Consider the following 19,194-nt stretch of genomic DNA (forward strand, 5'->3'; position numbering starts at 1 on the left):
ACAAGCATAAAATGTTAATGATAGAGGAAACTGGGCAGGGGAAATGGAGTATATGGGGACTTCTCAATTTCTCTGTAAACCTAAACAGCTCTAAAAATAAAGTCCCATAAGGATGGGATAAAGGAGAGAGAACAAACTATAAAAGCTCATTTTTATATAGACACTGAAACTGAGAAAATAAATGCTTATTGTTTTAAGCAATTAACTTTTGGGTTATCTTACATACCGTTTCCCTGAAAATAAGACCTAGCTGGACCATCAGCTCGAATCGTCTTTTGGAGCAAAAGTTAATGTAAGACACGGTATTATATTAATAATATATTTTATTTTATATTTATATTATATTATATTATATTATATTATACCATACCAGTCTTATAGTAAAAATGAAACCGGGTCTTATATTAATTTTTGCTCCAAAAGACACATTAGAGCTGATGGTCCGGCTAGGTCTTATTTTCGGGGAAACATGGTAGTAACAGATAATTTTATCATGAGAATGTTAAAATGCTGTAATAACTGGTTATGGACTTGGGGGTGGGACAGACTAAAGCAATTTTAAAACTCCTAGGTGAGCAAGGGTCAAAATGGAGGAAGAAGAGAATAAACATGACAAACCATAAACAACACTTTTCCTAGTAAAATGACCATGCAAACCAAAATGTTAAATAAGTAAATGAATTTAATGCAAAGATAGCCAAGACAGCTGATTTTGTTGTTTGCCTCTGCTCTTTTCTGCTTTTAACAGAACTACATTTTGTTTGAGTAATCCATTTTTGTATACACAGCCATGCCATTTAATTAACCAAACATGGTTATCTGAATCCCTTTCTCAGTGATTTACTTAGGAATACTTTTGATGCAATATTGAATCTATATGACATTTTGGGAAAGTTTATTTTTTTTTACTGACTAAAAAAATGTGTAGGAAGAGATGGCTTCTTTTGTTCTGGTGGATATTATTGGGTCTGCATGGAACATCTGGGACTGTTTAGTCATTTTGTAACCATAAGGAGAGTCGCCATGGACAAATCTGGCATTTTTAGTATGGCAGAGTCACAAAAGAGAAAGAAAAATTCTGATAATTTTATTGAGCCACTGAATTAACTATCCCTAGAGCTGCTCTACTGGGGAACATGATATGTAAGATAATAAATTTCCCTTCTGGTTTAAGTCAATTGAGACACGTTTTTTATGTTACTTGAAACTGAAGGCATGCTTGCTGGTTGCAACATCCAACAAAATCATCAAATGAAACATTCACTCTTGATGAAATTACTTTTATGGAACAGTCTGACTAATACTTTAAAATGTGAATTTTGAGGTTGTTTGAAGAAATAAATTTCTTCCATTTAAAATGGTCTGGGAATTAACAACACAAAAATAGCAATAAGTGAAATAACATTTTGTTATGAAAGGGAATTCATTAACAAATCCCGTATCAGATTAAATATAATAATTTAAATACAAATTCTACAAGTGAGATAGTCTTGACTGGATAGAGTTAAAGTTTGAATTAATGAAAGAGAATTTGAAGAATTCACCCAGAAAGAGATACAAATTATGAATGAAGAGAGTAGAAGGAATGATAGGCAAGTAATATTTGGATATGTAATAGCTAAAAAATGTATAGCATGCAGGACAACAGAAATCCTCAGGAAAACAATGTACACATCGAATATTACACAGGTTAAATAAAGCTAAATCCACACCTTGAAAAAGTTTTGTAAAACTGCAAAACTTCAAAGAGAAGAATTTTCAAAAATACCAAAGAGAAAACATAGTTTAGAAACATAGAAATAGCAATTATGTCTTTCATCTGCAACAATGTATATGGATCCTGAGGGGAAAGAAGACCATTAGCCTAGAATTTCATACCCAGCTAAACTATCATTCAAAAATGAGGACAAAATTAGTTTCCTGACAAATAAAAAGTAAAAACCTTTGCCACCACACATTATCCCTAAAAGAACTGTTAGAGGACATACTTTGACAAGAAGAAAAGTTAATCTAGGAGGACAATGGGGATAAAAGGAACAACCATGAGCACATAAATTTATTTAATATCAGTTATGAAAGGAAGGCATTTGGAAAGAAAAAATGTTTCTGGAAAAGATGTTGCAAGGATATCACACTTCAGAACATCTGGCTATTTGAATAAAAAATACAACCTATGTTTAAAGGAAAAACCCACACAGTTACCAAGTTTGTATTAGCCTGTTCATAGTGGGGAAAAAATGCAATTTTCCGCATCATATAATCATATAATAATCATATAATAATGATTATATGCACGTAAGTTGTGATGTTTCTTTAGGCATCAGAATTGCAGAAGTAAGGAATAAGCATTTGATAGTAAGTTAATTTATGGGAAATACTTAAAGTTTTTTGGAGATGTGATAGGATTTCCCTTTCATTTTTGGCTTACCTTAGGATATAAAGTGTTTTGACTGTGAATCATGATATGCATTCTTACTGTGTAATGGCAGCAGGGCAAAGGGTTGTTTTTGCTTTAGAACAGTCGCATATTATAAAGAAACCAATGGTTTGTTTATTTTTTGCTTTTTTGCTTTTTTGTTAGAAAAAGATATAGCAAGTAGGCAAAAAAACCCAAAAACAAAAACAAAAAAAACTAAGGGAATATGAACTACCCTAAACATAAAAGGGAAAAAGTTGAAATGTACTATATTAAAATTAAGAATTTCTGTCTATCTATAAAAAAAGGAAAACTCATTTGGAAAGACTCAGAAGTCAATGTATAGAATGGGAGAAAGTATTCACACTATCTATATCCAACCAAGAACTCAAATATGAATTACATAGAGTGCCCAAAAATCAATAAAGTGAAGACAGTAATCTATGTATTGTTAGCCTGTTTGGGCTTTTATAACAAAATGCTATAAACTGGGTAACTTGCAAACAACATAAATTTATTTCTCATAGTTCTGGAGGCTGGAAGTCTGAGATCAGGGTGCCAACATGGTTAGGGGAGGGCCTTCTTCCTATCTTATAGCTGGTGCCTCTCACTATGTCCTCCAATGGTGAATGCGATGAGAGGTCTCTGTATGGTCCCTTTAATAGGAACACTAATCCAATTTATGAGGGTTACACCTAATAACCTAAGCACCTTTCAAAAGACCCACCTCCTAATACCAATCACATTGAGCATTAGGATTTCAACGTATGAATTTTGGGGGGACAAAAGCATTCAGACCATAGCAGAGAGGAGTTCTAGTTTCCAACTAAGATGGAATAGATGCAGTTCTCTCTAGTCCAGTTACGTACAGCTAAAAACTGCACATTATATATAAAATACATGTTAAGAACACTGAAAAGTGAACTGAAGAAGGCACAGTGGCTAGGGACATGGTGAATTGTGGTTCCATTTACTAGATGGGAAACACAGAAACAGGTTGAATTCTGTTTAAGTCACATGAAGTTTGTGTTGCCTGTTAGCCATATTCAGGTAGACATTTAGATACAGGAGTCATTGGCATATAGATAGTCTTCAAAGCCATGAAAAAAGATACATTAGTCAAAGAAAGAAATCAGTCAATAGGGAATAGAATGGATCTTGGGACTAACCCCTGGGCATTTTAATATTTAGTGATTGAGCGGAGGAGGAGGGAGCATTGGGGTAGTGTTACCATAGACTCAAAAGGTCCGCTTGCCAGTGCACATTAAGCCAAAAAAGATACAAGCAGGAGTTTGCAGCAAAGAAAGTAAAGGTTTATTTAAGAAGTTGGTGCCAAGTCTGGAGACACAGGTGAGCTCATGCTCTCAAATACCTGGCTCCCAGATGGCCTCTAGCAACTGGGTTATATATGGGGAAAATCATTAATCATGGTTACTATGGGAGCTGGGGTTGTGGGCTCTGCTGATTGGTTGGGGATTAAGGCAGGGAGCAACTGATCATGGCTTTAGGTCCTGATGTCAGTCATGGCAATGTTCGGTCTGGTTTCCAAGGGATGCAGTCCGTGGGATTGTTCTGCTTTCATGAGTCTGGAGTGGAAACAACTGAGGCCCAGGTGTTATCTTGTTTTACTAAAATATTCTGGTTTGGGATTTGGTTATTGTATCTTGGTCATGGTTGACAGACCTGAAGCTTTATTCATAAATGAGTTTGATGTTGAACAGAACCTAATGTCCTAAGGGCTTAATGATTAAAAGGAGTGGACGTACAGTATATGAACAGGTAGAAGGACCTGAGGTAAGAATGCAAATGAGTTACAGTTCTATCTGGCTAAACAGTTACCTAGGATTAAAGCAAATTGCATGCTAACAAAATGAAGTTCATGTGTGGTTACAGTAGGAGGGGAATTATAAGACTATAGTGTCACAGAAGCTGAGGGAAGAAAATATAGCATTTCTAGAAGTTGGGAGTGATCAACTAAATTGAATGTTGCTAGAGTTCAGGTAAGAAGCACAAAATTGACCACGAGAGATTTGGCAACATGGATGTCAGAAAATCATTTAGACAATCATCGAGTGCTCTATTATTTGGAGCCCATAACACTTACAATATATGTTACTAAATTATGTAACTTATTGCATTTTCCCTTATCACTCTTTGATTTTGTTTTCCAATTTGTAAATGTTTTGAGGAAAGGAAACTTGCCTTATATTTGTATACTTCTTTTCCCTTTGCATAATGCTAAAGAGTAGGCAATTGTTATTAGCATATCAAGGACTTTGCTGTTAGCTTTCACTTCATTTTCTCTTCCTTCTTTTTGAATGTTAGATATTATTTGCACACTATAGTTATGAACCATTGATTATACCCAGTCTCCTCAAGTTTTTTATTCCTTCCTGTTATTGATCTCATATCTAATAAGAAAGTAAATAAGGAAAGAGAGGTTGAAATGAAACTTGTTTTGTTTTGTTTTGCCACTATTGGTGGTAAAAATTTGGGGTAGAAAGACTGAATTTATAAGCTAAATCTAATATATGAATTTCAGTTAGCTTTGCTCATCCATAATATATCATTGTATTGCTAATTGCAAATTTAAAATATGAAAGTCTCTCTGAAAATAAATTATAATAACAAATAACAGTAATCTTTATTTCTTTTTCCTTTTTGTAAAGTTGTAAGTCATTCCAACTATACAGAGATTAAAATAATAAATACCCATTGTGGATGAAAAAGAGTTTACGGAAAGTAAACTCACAGGGTGATCTGATCATAAATTCCTAACTGGGCAGGCCATGGTGGGTAGTCACTCCCCAGGCATACACTTCTTTAATGAAAGGTTTATCATTGCCTTTAGCAAGCCCTGTCCATTGTTTCTATGCATCTAAGTTAACACAACCTTTGAAATGCCTCTTTCCAGACCCCTCAGAAACTACCCTCAAAAGAGAACCCAGTCTTATAAACTATCTTGTACTCCAATTCATGCTTTCTCCCACCTCGTGTAATCTTTCTTATGTTCCCTCCTTAATTTCAAATGTATAAAAGAAACTGTAAATCTGTTATTCTCTGGAACTTTTGTGATTGTGCTTCCGGGCAGCTGCCATCAGTTTTGACTCAAATAAACTCATAAAAATTCTCTACAGGTTTGGTTCTTATGTCAACACCATGTACATTCAATGCCCGTAGTTCGCAGATGTTAAATATTTTACACTACTAATTCAGGTTGCTTTTCTTTCTTTTTTTTAAAATTTTTATTGGGGAATGTTGGGGAACAGTGTGTTTCTCCAGGGCCCATCAACTCCAAGTCATTCAATCTAGGTGTGGAGGATGCAGCTCACTGGCCCGTGTGGGAATCGAACCAGCAACCCTGTTGTTCAGAGCTCATGCTCTGACCAACTGAGCCACCTGGCCACCCCCTTGTTTTGTTTTTCAAACAAAATTTTATAGATTTAGTTGATGTCCACTTTGTGCTCCTCCTTAATTCCATTCTTCTCTTTCTCCCCCAAATAACTATGATCTTCAAGATTCTGTACTCTTCCTGTGCATACATTTGTAAGTTTGAGATATATATTTGGTGTGCTACCAAAAACTTATATAAATGGTATCATCATATATATATATATATATATATATATATATATATATATATATATATATATGATCCTATCTTAATATGCATTACAATGTAGCCTAATGCATCCTTTCAACTCAGTTATATAATTTATCCACAGCAACACCTGTAATAGCCCATCGTTTAACTGTTGTATAAAATTCCACTGTAGGAATAGATTACAGTTTATCTCCCTATTGATAATCATTTAGGTTGTTTCTAATTATTCAATGCTACAAGTAGTGTTGCCATAATTATTAATGGGGATTCACATGTGCAACAATTTCTTAAGGTTATATACTTAAAAATGGACAACCACGTCAAAGTCTATGCACATCTTCTTCTTTATTAGATATTACCAAATTGCTAGTATTCATGGTTATTGCACTTAATTTTTACTTTCATCAACAGTGTATCAGATGTCCAGTTTGCCCTATCCTCCCAAATACTTGATATAATCAAATTTTAACATTTTTACCACTCTAATGAAAGAGAAACATTTCCATTTCCGTGATTGCTGCCAACATTGAATACTTGCTTCATTCATTGGTCCTTAGCTTTTTTTCTCCTCTGACTTTCCTATTCATGCCATTTTCCTATTTTTAATTTTTTGGCCTGTGTCTTGGAAATGAAAAAGGGGCTACATACTAAATCTGACAAGCTCAGAGGAGGCCTGCGTGGTTGACCTACCAATTCAGAGACCAAAAGTAACCACATAGGATGGTCTGAACATAAAAATTCCTAACTGAAAGCGGGTTATGGCAGGTAGTCACATTCTAGGCCTGCAGCTTCCTTGACAAAGGTTAATCTTTACCTTAAGTGAGCCTGTCTATTGTCTTTTTGCATCTAAGATAACATATACTTGAAATGTCAGAGTAATCTTCTTTTCCAGACCCGCACTAGAGCAGGAGACCGCAGAACCCCTTATTGTTATCTTGTTCCCCGCATACCATCTCTAGTTGCTGTAAATGTTAGTTATGAACTGTCCTGTAAATGTTAGTTATGAACCAATGTAAAAGAAGTATGTGTCGTTCCATTTTGCTTTTTATCCAATCCCAGAGATTTCCCCGCTTTGCTTTCTCCCTCCCCCTTAATCTACCACCAATGGATTTCATGTAACCCTTCTTACGTGTCCTCCTTTTATTCTAATGTATAAAATAAACTGCAAAACTGCCATTCTCCAGAGAATTTTCTCAATCTGTTGAGATTTTGCTTCCTGGCAATTGTCGTCAGTTTGGCTCAAATTCATGAAAAATTCTCTACAGGTAGGTTTGGACATTTCTTATGTTAGCACTCGTATCTCTTATAGATTTGTGAGAGTTCTTTCAATGTTCTAGATATTTATTACGTTTTACTTACATGTGTTGCAAATTCTTATCCCATTTTCTGGCTCACGCTTGTCTTTTTAGTGGTTTTAAAAAATTTAATGAAGTTAAACTCATCAGTCTTTTCCTCTATGCTTTGAGCTTTTGTATCTTATTTAAGAAATCCTACAATAATCCTTCAAAAAATTAGAAAATATTTATTTTCACTATATCAAATTCAAATCCAGTCTCATTGAAAGAATAAAATGTATTGTGTAGAAAGCGTATGGAATTTGGTTTCAATGTGTTGAATCTGGTTTTAATGTCTGGGAGGTAGAATTCAAAATTCATCATCTTTTGAGATAGTCACCTGCTCCAATTTAATAATCCAAGCAGGCATAAAATCAGAATTCTTCATCTCATTTTTCTGAAATACAGGCAATAATCTAATTTTAAGAACTGCCTTGGTTTTTAACTAAAAAATTTAATGTACATGCAAATATATGAACAATTATAGGTTAGAAGTTATTTTTTACCTCTAAACGTTTCTCATTCCTGATTCACTGGTTCTCAAACACTTCTGTTGCTTCTGTTTTTCAGTCCCTGAAATACATACATATAAACTTGCATGCATACATCCATATTCCTTCCTTTCCCAATTTTTCATTTATTCCATCTTTGATTTCCCGAAAGGGCCCTCTTCACTTAGATTTATTAGGCTTCTGAAGATTGCTGGCACAGCTTTCTTTCAAGTGTTAGGAGGGGGTTTGTTGTCAACTGTACTCTGCCCATATTCTTCATTTAAAAGAAAGGGAAAGCTGTAGGGAAAAGTTTTCAAAGACTAAAGGATTGGTCATTATAAAAATTTTAAAGAATTTCTACTGAAACTTAAATTCATATAGTGTTTAACTTTGCTTCATATAATTCAATTGAGAAATAATGCATGGGTATTGCACTAAAACATTTCCATGCTAACAGAAGTGCTGTGTATAGTATAAAGAAGGCAAAATATTAATATAGCATTTATATTGCAAGATAAAGAAGAAATGAGGGGGAACTGATAGATTGAAATAGATTAAAAGTTATATGGTTACACGGGCAGGTTCATTTTGTGAAAGTTCATTAGACTGAACACTTTCATCAAGTTTTATATTTATGCACTTTTCTGTATACATACTCTACTTCAACAAAACGTTTAAAAAAAGAGACAGGAGATCAACCTAATTCAATATATGGATCCGAATTTCAATAAAAAGTTTATTTTAAAGCCTTTATTTGCAATTGAGGAAATCTGATATCTGATGAAATTAAGGAATTATTGTTTTTAGAGTAATAGTGGTGTAATAGTGGTTATTTATTATTTTAGTCCTCGTATTTTATAAATACAAGTAAATATTTAATGGATGCAAGGAAATGTTATCTGGGATTGGCTTCAAAATAATCCAGTGGGGTGGAGGAAGTAATGGGGAAAACTCGATCATGTGCTGACACTTGTTGAAACTGCATGATGGATATGTTGGATGGAGTTCATTATGTGATTTTTTTTTTACTTTTGTATGTGTTTGAATTTTCTGTAATGCAAGTAAAATGTAAACATGCAAACACACACATATATAAAGTTAAATCGACACAATCCATTACTCACGCTAATAATTTTTCACCTTTACTCATACTGTTTTACTTAACTCAGTCATTTGGAGAAAAGGAATCTGTTGGAAAATTTTCATTACTCTGTTTAGACGCAGGATGGCACTCTTTGAATAAGTAATTAGCCAAAGTCCATTTCTCACTGAAATAAACTCCTCTACAATGTTGCTGTTTCCTAGGGCAGTTTGTCTTAGTTGAGAATAAAAACTTTTCAGATAGCTTATATAGATAATTACTACTCACACCTTAACTTTAGTTTTCTGTGTTGGCTGTGTCTATCCACCACCAGTTTTGAAAAATTAAACACAAGGTTCACAACTATTTAAATTGATGGTTTGATGCAAAAACACTCTGTGCCCACTCTTCTTATTTTCGGTGTTTACAATTATTGCTACGAGATTAGCCACCTCATGTATGAATGTTAATGCAAATATATATATACACATATATACATTTCCCTATGAATCACCTTTATTTAAAACCGTGAATGCCAACCACAGGGCGTATTTCTATGTTTTACATGGCGTTGAGCCAAATACTACTGATTTAAGGTCAAGATGAGGACTATTGACTGTGGACAGATGCTTTCCCCTTTCAACCCTCAAAAAAAGAATGGAAATAACTGTATTCTTGGACGTTCTCAGTCTGATTCATGCCTTCTCTTAGCCAACTATTCATGTATTCACCAGAAGAATTACACCTACTACCTCCGGTGTAGGAAGAAAAAAAAAAAATCAAATGAGCAATAATGTTAGCAGAAGCTTGAAACTTAAGAGCCGGTCTTCAGAAGGTCCTCCTCCCCACCCCCTTCCCTCCGGTCCAATTCCCGTTTCTGGTTCTGGCCATCGGAAATTGACTTGGCGTTAACTACCGCCTGGAATTGAAAGGCGTCAATTCCCCCACCCCACCCCCCAACCTCGGAAACTCTTAAACCTCTTCCTATCCTACACTCAACGGGAGAGACAGATAAATGATGCAGCAGATTACACCGCTGAAAGACAACATTTGTCCTGAGCTATTTTCACATTTTTTTCCTGTTTCCGATTGGTGTGCCAGACTTTGTTTGCTTGCTTAGGACATGGAAAACATATTTGGGCATTTCCCCCTCAGTTTAATGCCAGTGGCTTTCTCCCAGCAAATGAAAGTGAAAGTGCTACGTTGTAGTGGTGTTTTATCCTTAAAGTATAGACTGGTAGCTGGTGTGTGTGGAGGGGGTGCTGGGGCGAGGAACGGGGGCTGCGGGAGGGTGGGATTAGGAAGCTTGAAGAACCAGTTTTGAGGTTTTGTTTGTTTATCTTGAGATCGCAGCAGGGTTCCTGTCCCCCGCCCCCCTTTTGGGGGGTTCTGACTTCGGATTTATTTTCATTTGGGCAGTCATTGAGATTTCATTCAATGTACAGACTTAAAAAAACACTCCACTTGTAGCCTTCCCCGGTTGCACTTTAAAACAGCATCCAGTCTCACCCTCATCTGGAAATAATGCAAGCTTCTCTCTTCCCCCACTCCCTCCTCCCCCACTTTTTTTTTTTTTTCCCTTTTAAAGCCCCACATAACCTGAAGTCGGTAATCAGATGGAAAATGTGCTGGTTTTAGTTTACTTTAGTCTACTCTCCCTTTTGGTGGCAATTTTACTCATGGAGGTGTATTTAAAAAAAAAAAGAAAGATATTTTGTGCACATGTAGCTTACCGAGTCTTGAAATCTGCCAGTGATGTAAGTTTCCTATAAATTTCTTCAGATATACTGTTTATGTGCAACTTTTAATATTTTTGTTGTGTGGACTTTAAAAAAAAAAATCCAAGGAGAAGGACACCAGAGATCTTAACAGTGACATTAGTTCATCTAAAGTCATTCATCCTTTCCCTCCCCCTTCTTTTTTCCAAGAAACAACTAATCACAAACCAGGCTAGAATTTCTAAAAGAGGTTAGAGGAGGAGGAGGAAAAGAGGCGGAGTGGGGTAGGGGATTGAGGTTAGAAGGGCCAGAATTTCTCTCATTCACAGGGTGGAAAAGTTGACATTGTCTAAGCCCGTCTGAATGGCTTGTAGTTAGTTACCCCGATTGTACCTCTACCTCCCCTCCCCCTCCACGTGACGACCCAGGACACATGCGCACCCGACGCAGCCCGGCACATCTGCAGACTGACGTCAGTGTGCTCTGCCTCCGAGGAAAAGCTGCCAAAATTTTCTCCTGCTGCAATTCAAGTTGGCTGGGGGCCGGTAGTGAGGGCTACTTCAACAAAACTTTGCTGCCCTTCCTGCTCCTCCTGTCTTCTTTTCTCCTGATACCTTTTGATGCTCTTCACATGTTATTTGCATAGCAAAGGCACTAAGCTGTCCAGGAAGAGAGGGCACCACTTCCACCCCCAATAAGTCTTTTTTTTTCTTCCTTCCTTTCTTTTTTTCCTTTCCTTTTTTTTTTTCTTTTTTTGGAGGTGGGGGGCGGGAGAAAAAGGGGTTTGCAAAGGCAGCATCTCAGGATGATAGCCTGGATGTATTGAAGGCATCTCTTTTTCTGCCAAATCAGAAAGTCCGATCTCTAAAGCCAGGGTTAGCCAGACTATAGGGTTTTATTCTGGCTGCAGAATAACTAACTGACTGCTGTGGCTTTGCAAAGGGGGGCAGAAAAAAAAAGTTAAGAGAGGAGAGGGAGTACGTGAGTCGTCCAGTGCAATCTCTATTGTTTGAAACTTACTTTTTATCAGAATTTGAAGATGAAAACGGTAAGGAAGACTTCACAATATTCAATGAAACCGTTTTTTTTTTTAAATTAAAACTTGTGCTTTGCTTGTCTTCCGAATAACGCGTAGAAAACTTTTTTCTGTGTTTTTTTTTTTTTTTAATGGCAATGAGTGAGCTTGACTGAACTCATTTTACAGATAGAAATCTTTTTAACTCCAGACTAGTCGGGGGGTTGGAGAATTCTGGGTCTTGCAAGTATTTTATGATGCAAAAATATATACGTTTATTATACGAATAGACATGTTTTGTGAAGTATGACTTTATTATGATTATTGTGGTCTTTTAACTCATCACCAAATAGTAATCGGGAAAGTAATAATGATGTGTATTTGAAACCGATTTCCAGTTTTCTTAAAGAAAAACCTTCTGCATTTTATAGTTTCATGTCAGTGTCTTAAATAGTCAGACAAGTGCATAGTTTATGCCTGGGCTCAGAGGGCAGAATTAATGTGCTAGCTGTAGCCCCGATGCTCTAGGATATGTTAAGCTCTTAATAGGCTAATCAAAGAGATGGTAGCGTGTGTTTTTGATTTACTTTTGGCCACTTGGGACGTGCTAGACTCATAACCCTCCGGAGCCTTGAATATCGGGGTATGTCTGTATATATGGTACATAGGATCAAAGTTCAGAGATTTGGGGGGCGGGGGGTGAGTGCTGGAGGGGTTATTGGAAAGCTGCCTTCTGATAATGTGTACTACAATTCCTGTCTTTGGTAATTTCTTTCCTTGTTGTACTAGAAGAAAAGAGAGCGAGAGAGTGAGAAAGCGCACTGAGAGGGAACAAGAGAGTGAGTTTCTTACTCTTGTTTTTATTTGAGCTGCCGGTGCAACGCGTTTGGGCCAAATGCCAACTGTCTGGGTCACACGCGTTTTATCCAAATAGATTTAGCGCTGCTGTCTGGAAATGGGCTGCTGAATGTTAACTTTAGGATCAACTCAACCAGGGCAGCTCAGACTGTTACCCTCTGTCTGGGCGAAGTGGGATTGGGGTGGGGGTGTACAGAAGTGGGGGGAGGAAAGGGATAACTGCACCATTGCTTGGAACTTTTAAAAAGACACTGGAGTGTGATTTTCAACATATTCTTTTATGTTTAAATTTCCTGGACTAGTTTTCTTTCTTTTGTTTTTATTGCTCTTTTTAGCTTATGTTGATTGGCCTGAAACTTAGATGTGGGAATGACAGTTCTCAAAATTCATTGCAGGGAAAGAAATGTAAAATAAAACTGGTGTAGTTGAAGGAAATTGAGAAAATTAATTTTGGAGATAATTGTTTTCCTGTATTTCCCCAAAGTGGTAACTGCAGATCTGGTTTATATTAATTTAGTGTTTAAACGTGATCATTGGTGTTTTGGATTTTTGAAGAATAGCGTAAAGAAGCAAATAAGTTGATTTCAAACAAATCAAATTCATTCATTTGCCACAAATGGCAGCAAATGAAATGTATGTTGTGGTGTTAGTATTTTTGTAATTCTCAAGGAGAAAAATCTCTAACCTCAAGACCTGAAATATTCTAACACTTTTCATGTCTGAGCCAATATGTGTGAGACTAATTCTTACTCTTGTCTACTCTTACCACTTCCTCTTCATTTCCTTAGCAACCACTAGTAGCTCTTAGTGGCTTAGGACGGTCTCTATGCCAGATCTTACCCTGTGTGTGACTTTTGTGAGACAATAAAGAGAGTAAACATGTTAAGAGAGTTAACAGCACATCTTCAGAACACTTCTGGGGTGGGGGTGGGGGGGCAAGAGGAAAATGGTGGAAAGGTTGATAGCTCTCTTGGTTATACCAAAAGACATAGTTGATTATCAACATTTTGAGCTAACCTCATGAGAAAAAAGTATTTCTGTTTTTCAGGAAAGAAGTTATAATACAATGTATATCTAACTTGCCATCAGTGGGGGGTTGGGGGGTTGGAAATAACAGTTTGGGACTATATGTAATTTAGGGCTTGATTTTTGTAGAATGATGTTTTATAGTTTTGCTTTTGGCTCATTTGCTTTTCTTATAAGTTTTGAGTGTGTTTAATTACACCTTTCCTTGGAAACCAATCTCACAAAGTTTATAAATGATCTGGAAAACCTTTGTACTTTCAGCTTAGTGGTGTCCTTGGCATATAGTATAAAACCATAAATATTTGTTGAGAGAATAAATGGAAAATGAAATGAGACATTAATTTACACATATAAAAATTAAATATCTGAAGAGAGCATAGTATTATTGCTTCCTCTGTGAAGACCAGATCAGCCTTAAAAAAACACAAAACCAAAACCAAAACAAAACAAAACAGAATTAAGATGGATGAAAGAAGTTGAGAAGGATGTTATACATGTTCTTTAGCTCCATAATAATAGCTCAGGAGAGGAAATTATTACCTTGGCTACTCCCAGATCACTTGAGTGGGAAGTAAAGATGATAGAGGAAAAAGACAAGTAAGTACCCTTCAGCCAGGGCAGACTACTGGGAGAATTACTGCAGTGCAAGTTGTCTGATCTTATTTCTGCTTAGCTAGTATAGCTTTGATCCATGGAAGCAGGTAAATGATCCCTTTACTGGCTGGTGCATTTGTATTAGGAAAGAAGCATATGTGAAATAAAAGTAAAATGGCAGTTTTGATTCTGTTTTTAAATTTCAAGTGTCATAAACCCAGTTATCATGACCTAAATTCTTTACTGTTTGCTGTAAGACAATACAAAGTAGTTGATTGATTCCATCATCATTTCTAACTATTCCACATTTTTGAGGGAAGCAGGAACATGAAACTATCTTTGAAAGAAAGCTTTTGAAAAGTGATGAGTCAGATAAGGAGGAGAGGGGGGCGAATATTTGTTTAGTCATTAAAGTGAAGTGTGTGGACACTTTACATCATGTGTAATCTAATTTAATCTCTCAACAAGTCTTTGTAAGGTAGATATTATTATCACAGTTTTATAGATGAGGAAACAGATTCACAGAGTTTAAGGAACTTGAAGTCAAGCCAGGACTCAAAGCCTTTGAGCTTTCCGCAACATAATAATGTTTCTGCTGTACAGTGTAAAGAGTTAATGCCTTATGATTTCTGGAGAGTTATGTAATATTTTAATGTTAGCCTGAATTTTGGAAACTATGGAAAAGTCAGTGCCTATACATATTTGATGATGCTTTCCAGCAGATTAAGCTATCCAGCAAGTGTCAGAAAATAAGTTACCCATTCACTTTTATTGTGAGGTGACAAAAAGTGGTTAGATATGTTAGTTATTGTTGATATTAGTTGAATATGAGCCAACTCATTTACTCACTGGTAAGTTTCTTCACTGACACTGGAGGCTTGAAAATAGTGGGGAGTGAAGGCGGAGTGAGAAAGGAGACAGAAACTCAAATTTATTGAGTGCCCACATGCCAGATACTGTAGCTAGTGCTGGAAGCAAGATCGCAGCGGGTTTGTTTAACTTCAGAGCTCCTGCGCTTTCTGCTATGTACCAATGCCCTTTCTACTATAAGCCTTTAAATCAAACGTTAGTCTACTTCTGGCCAAGTAGTTACAGATTACTTGTTCTGTTAATGCTACTGGTTTACTTACCTTGGGTGTTTGTAGGACAGTGCTAGTAATGGTAAGAGTGGAGGTTACAGAACTGTCAAGAGCAGGACATTTTTCGAGGGGGAAAAGAATTGTTCCCCAAACTCAGCTAACTATATTGTAAATTTGTCATTTGTTTCAAAGCCCAGCAAAATAGGGAAAAAAAGGATGAATGATTCAATACAAATCTATCATCACTACTAGATAATTAACTGAAATGTCAATTATGTATTCCTCTTCAATGGAAAATTACTTCAAAATATAGGAGAGACTCATTTAATGTGGGACATTATTATAGAAACACTTAGTTGATCTGAAAAAAGTTAAAGCAATGAGGAGTGAATGTTGTTCATAAAAAAGCAATTATGGAGTTGGAAACTGTATGTAGTAGGTTGGGAATCAAGATAACTGGATTATTTTCACTACTGTTATTGAATAATGGTGTGACTTAATCTCTTTATAGAGGGTTTTGCCTGAGAAAGGATATACGTATGTCTGCTGTCTTGACTAAATCATTGTAGAGGTAATTTTGAGATGAAACAGTTATTGTGTATAAAGTTGCTTAACACTGTTCACATTAATTAACCTATACCGTTTTATGAATATTTTATTTCATACTGGTTGTATGCAACTGCTATTGATTTTTAAGTTAGAGTGCCTTAAAATGTAAGTGTGATGTAGTAGAAAGAATTTGGACTTTGGAGCCAAGTAACTTTGTGTATGACTCTGGGCTCTACTATTTTCTAGCTTTCTGACTACTATGGGCTTCAACTTCTTTATCTATAAATTGGCAGCAGTCTTAGTTATCAATTGCTGCAAAAAAAAGATACCTGAAACTTAGTGGCTTAAAATTACACACATTATTATCTTACAGTTCCTGTGGTTCGGGAGTTTGGACATGGTTTAGCTATATTGGGTACTTCAGAGTCTCTCATGAAGCTGCAGTCAAGGTGTTGGCAAGCACTGGGGTCACCATGGAAGGCTCGACTGGGAAGGGATCTGCTTCTAGCCTTCTGTATTAGTGAACAGGATTAGGTTTCTTGCAGGCTATTGCATTAAGGGCCTCAGTTCCTTGCCAGTGGTTATCTGATGGCTGCTCTCAGTTCCTTGCCACGTGAGCCTCTCCATATGGCAGCTTGCTCCATCAAAGTCAACAAGGGAGAGAGCCTACTAGTAAGATGGAAGTTAGAATCTTTTGTAATCTAATCACGGAAGTGACATCCCCTTCACATTGAGGTCTTCAGTTGGAAAGGATCCAGTTACTTAAGGGAAGGGAATTACACAAGAGCGTGAATATCAGGAAGCAGGATCATTGGAGTCTGCCTGACACAGGGGCAGTAATACCTACTTCACAAGATTGTTATGAATATTAAAAGAAGTAACATATTTAAAAGTCTCTTTATTTTTGGTCTGAACTTAAACTACTTTTCCAGATATTACTTGTTAGTCTTCTGCATAGGAACCAAACTTACTATTATTACTAATATTTTCTTTTTTTTTTCTTACCACTTAGACTTTGTAGAATCTATTTCTTTAATTTGTAATGACTGTCCCTAGCAATTTGACATCTTCCAGCGCCTATCTCAAGGGCTACTTTTTTGATAAACTTTCCTTGACTCATCTTTCTCTGATTCAGAAGTCATCTCCCCCATCTGACCTCCTATAACACCTTTTCATAACTGCTTTATGGCATATGTCAGTCTGCCTTGAATTTTTTCCTTATTACTTAGATTATGAGTAATGATTGTGTCTTAATCTTTTCTGTATCCCTGTGTTGTAATAACATCATTTGAAAACATAGGAAGATAATATTTGTTGATTTATGAATTAGTTTTTTCAAAGTTTACCAGTTTAATAACTTGTAGAGACAGACAAGGAATTTTAAATAGTTGTGGTTGTTTTATATGTTGTAATAACTGATATTTCTAGCACCATAGGGAGTGAAAGTATTCCACATACGTTAATTTTCCAGTTAACTACAAATATACTTTTATAAGCCTAAAGTGATTTTATTTTAACCACTATTTATTTATTCATTTACTCTTTCATTTTTTTAACCAATAAATATGTAAGCATTTATTATATGATAATGCCATATATTAGGGATGTGTGATTAAAATCGAATATCTTTTGTGTACTTCTCTATCTTAACAGTAAATTATCATATTAAGAGTAATTTAACCTTTTCTTTCTGACTCAGGCATAGTATTTTGAGTATCAGATACTGAGCTATAACAGTCATATGCACAATAGGAACTGCTAAACCATAGAAGGACTGTTTGCCTGTGTCCCAAGCTGTATTGATTTGGGATTTTAAAACTACTTTTTTAGTTTTTTGTCAGTTTTGTGCTGTTAGTGAGCTAGTTCTAGTCCCTTTGTTAATTTCTTTTTAAGTGCTTGTGTGCTGGGAAATCTGGTAGCCAAGTATGCTACTTTTCTGTATAGAATGTGAATTCATGGACTCTGAGTGAGGTGGTAAGTCGAAAGGAAAGTACATGAGATAGAACATGAAATCTGTTGTGATACTTGAAATGAATTTTTTAAAATGATTTTCTTTTCAGAAAATGGATTTCTTTTTCTTTCAGTTAGATTCTAGATAGTTGATGTTGTCTTACATGCGTTGCCCTATGAGTCATATATAAGACTTCCAGATAAAGTCAAAGGTTACAGTAAATATGGTTCAACTTTTTTAGAAGTTTAGTTTGTGTTACTGTCTGAGTGTTCAGACAGCAGCTAAATGTCACTATGTGTTTATAGATCTACTCTGTAAGAAGAAATGATAGGTGCCTCATAAAGCAACAAGTCAATCTCTGGATATGTGTGTTCTAAAAAGCATGTTACGGAATAGGATCACATACTGTTTCACACTTTCATAAAATGAACTTTGATTGTGAAGTCAGTCTACTTTTTCTTTTATCAAAAGGGGTTAGTCACTGTACCCACACATAATCTTCAAAGTTCTTTAAAAAAGAATTTTTATGATTTCTCTTCAGATTCCTTCTTTGATTATTAAGTAGCTCTGACATTATCCTGCTAAACATTTAGGTTTCTAAGTCTGTGTTTAGTCTTGTGGATTTTATTTAGACTATACAGAACAACAATGGTCTAATTTAACTATATTAAGTTATTTTGTAGTGTATGTCCTTTGGCAAGCATTCAGCAATATAGATCTGTGCATTCAGGATCTTTTTCAGTTAACTTAAATTTTTTTTGTTTTTCTAGGTTAAAAAATGGCCATACTTTAGTAACTAATCAGCCTAATGCTTTGCTTATGAAAATTTTACCATCATTAATTTTTTCATTTTGGATTGAGAAAAATGAATCCAGATATAGAAGAAAGTACGGGATGTTGGAAAAAGTACCTGTTAAACAGTGGACCATCTAATAACTAATTTGCTATGGTATTGACTCTCTAGCACATAGGTAGCCCTCCAAAAAATCATCCAGTTTTCTAAATTATGGAAATTTTGTGGAAGACGTTGGCCTGGATTTTGAGCCTCATCATGGCTTCATCGGAATTTCATAGTGACCACAGGCTTTCATACAGTTCACAAGGTAGGATTTGTGCTTTTGAAACTGACAAAAACTATTGTTATTATCTGATAAGAAAAGATTCTGAATGTTTAGTTTGGGTGAATATTTTCTTTGGGATATGTAATGATAGGAGCAGAAGCCTGCTATGTCAATTTAGTGCTTGTTTCATAAATGTTAAGGGCTCTAGGAGCCTTTTTACCTTGTTCTACTAGTATTTAATATCCAGTGGATTTTAGCCTGGTCTTTCTCAGAAGATAATAGACCCAGGCCTCTCATTCTTCTTCGGAATCCTAAACTTTAATAGGTTCATTCATTGCTAAGGTTTATAGGCAATGTCATGTTAAAAAGGGATCCAAAGGTTTATGTTATGAATGAACAAGAAACCAGACAAATTCT

General features: G+C 35.7%; 1 protein-coding gene across 3 annotated transcripts in view; it reads left to right on the forward strand.

Annotated features, from left to right (window-relative positions):
* The first annotated feature begins 11,119 nt into the window (after positions 1-11,119).
* The window catches only part of ADAMTS6 (ADAM metallopeptidase with thrombospondin type 1 motif 6), a 262,087-nt gene continuing 254,012 nt past the window's right edge, over positions 11,120-19,194 (forward strand). Inside the window, exons 1-2 of one of the 3 annotated variants that reach the window (XR_012495117.1) lie at positions 11,120-11,692; positions 18,681-18,819. Coding sequence is in view for 2 of the 3 variants with exons in the window: in XM_074328899.1 (XP_074185000.1) it covers positions 18,723-18,819 (97 nt within the window). In the remaining variant the exon portion in view is untranslated. Of the gene's footprint in view, positions 11,693-18,486; positions 18,820-19,194 lie in introns of all 3 variants that reach the window. The other 2 variants (XM_074328899.1, XM_019743866.2) reach the window with 2 other exon arrangements.

This window comes from Rhinolophus sinicus, linkage group LG03 (assembly GCF_036562045.2).
Source record: "Rhinolophus sinicus isolate RSC01 linkage group LG03, ASM3656204v1, whole genome shotgun sequence".
Classification (NCBI taxonomy): domain Eukaryota; kingdom Metazoa; phylum Chordata; class Mammalia; order Chiroptera; family Rhinolophidae; genus Rhinolophus; species Rhinolophus sinicus.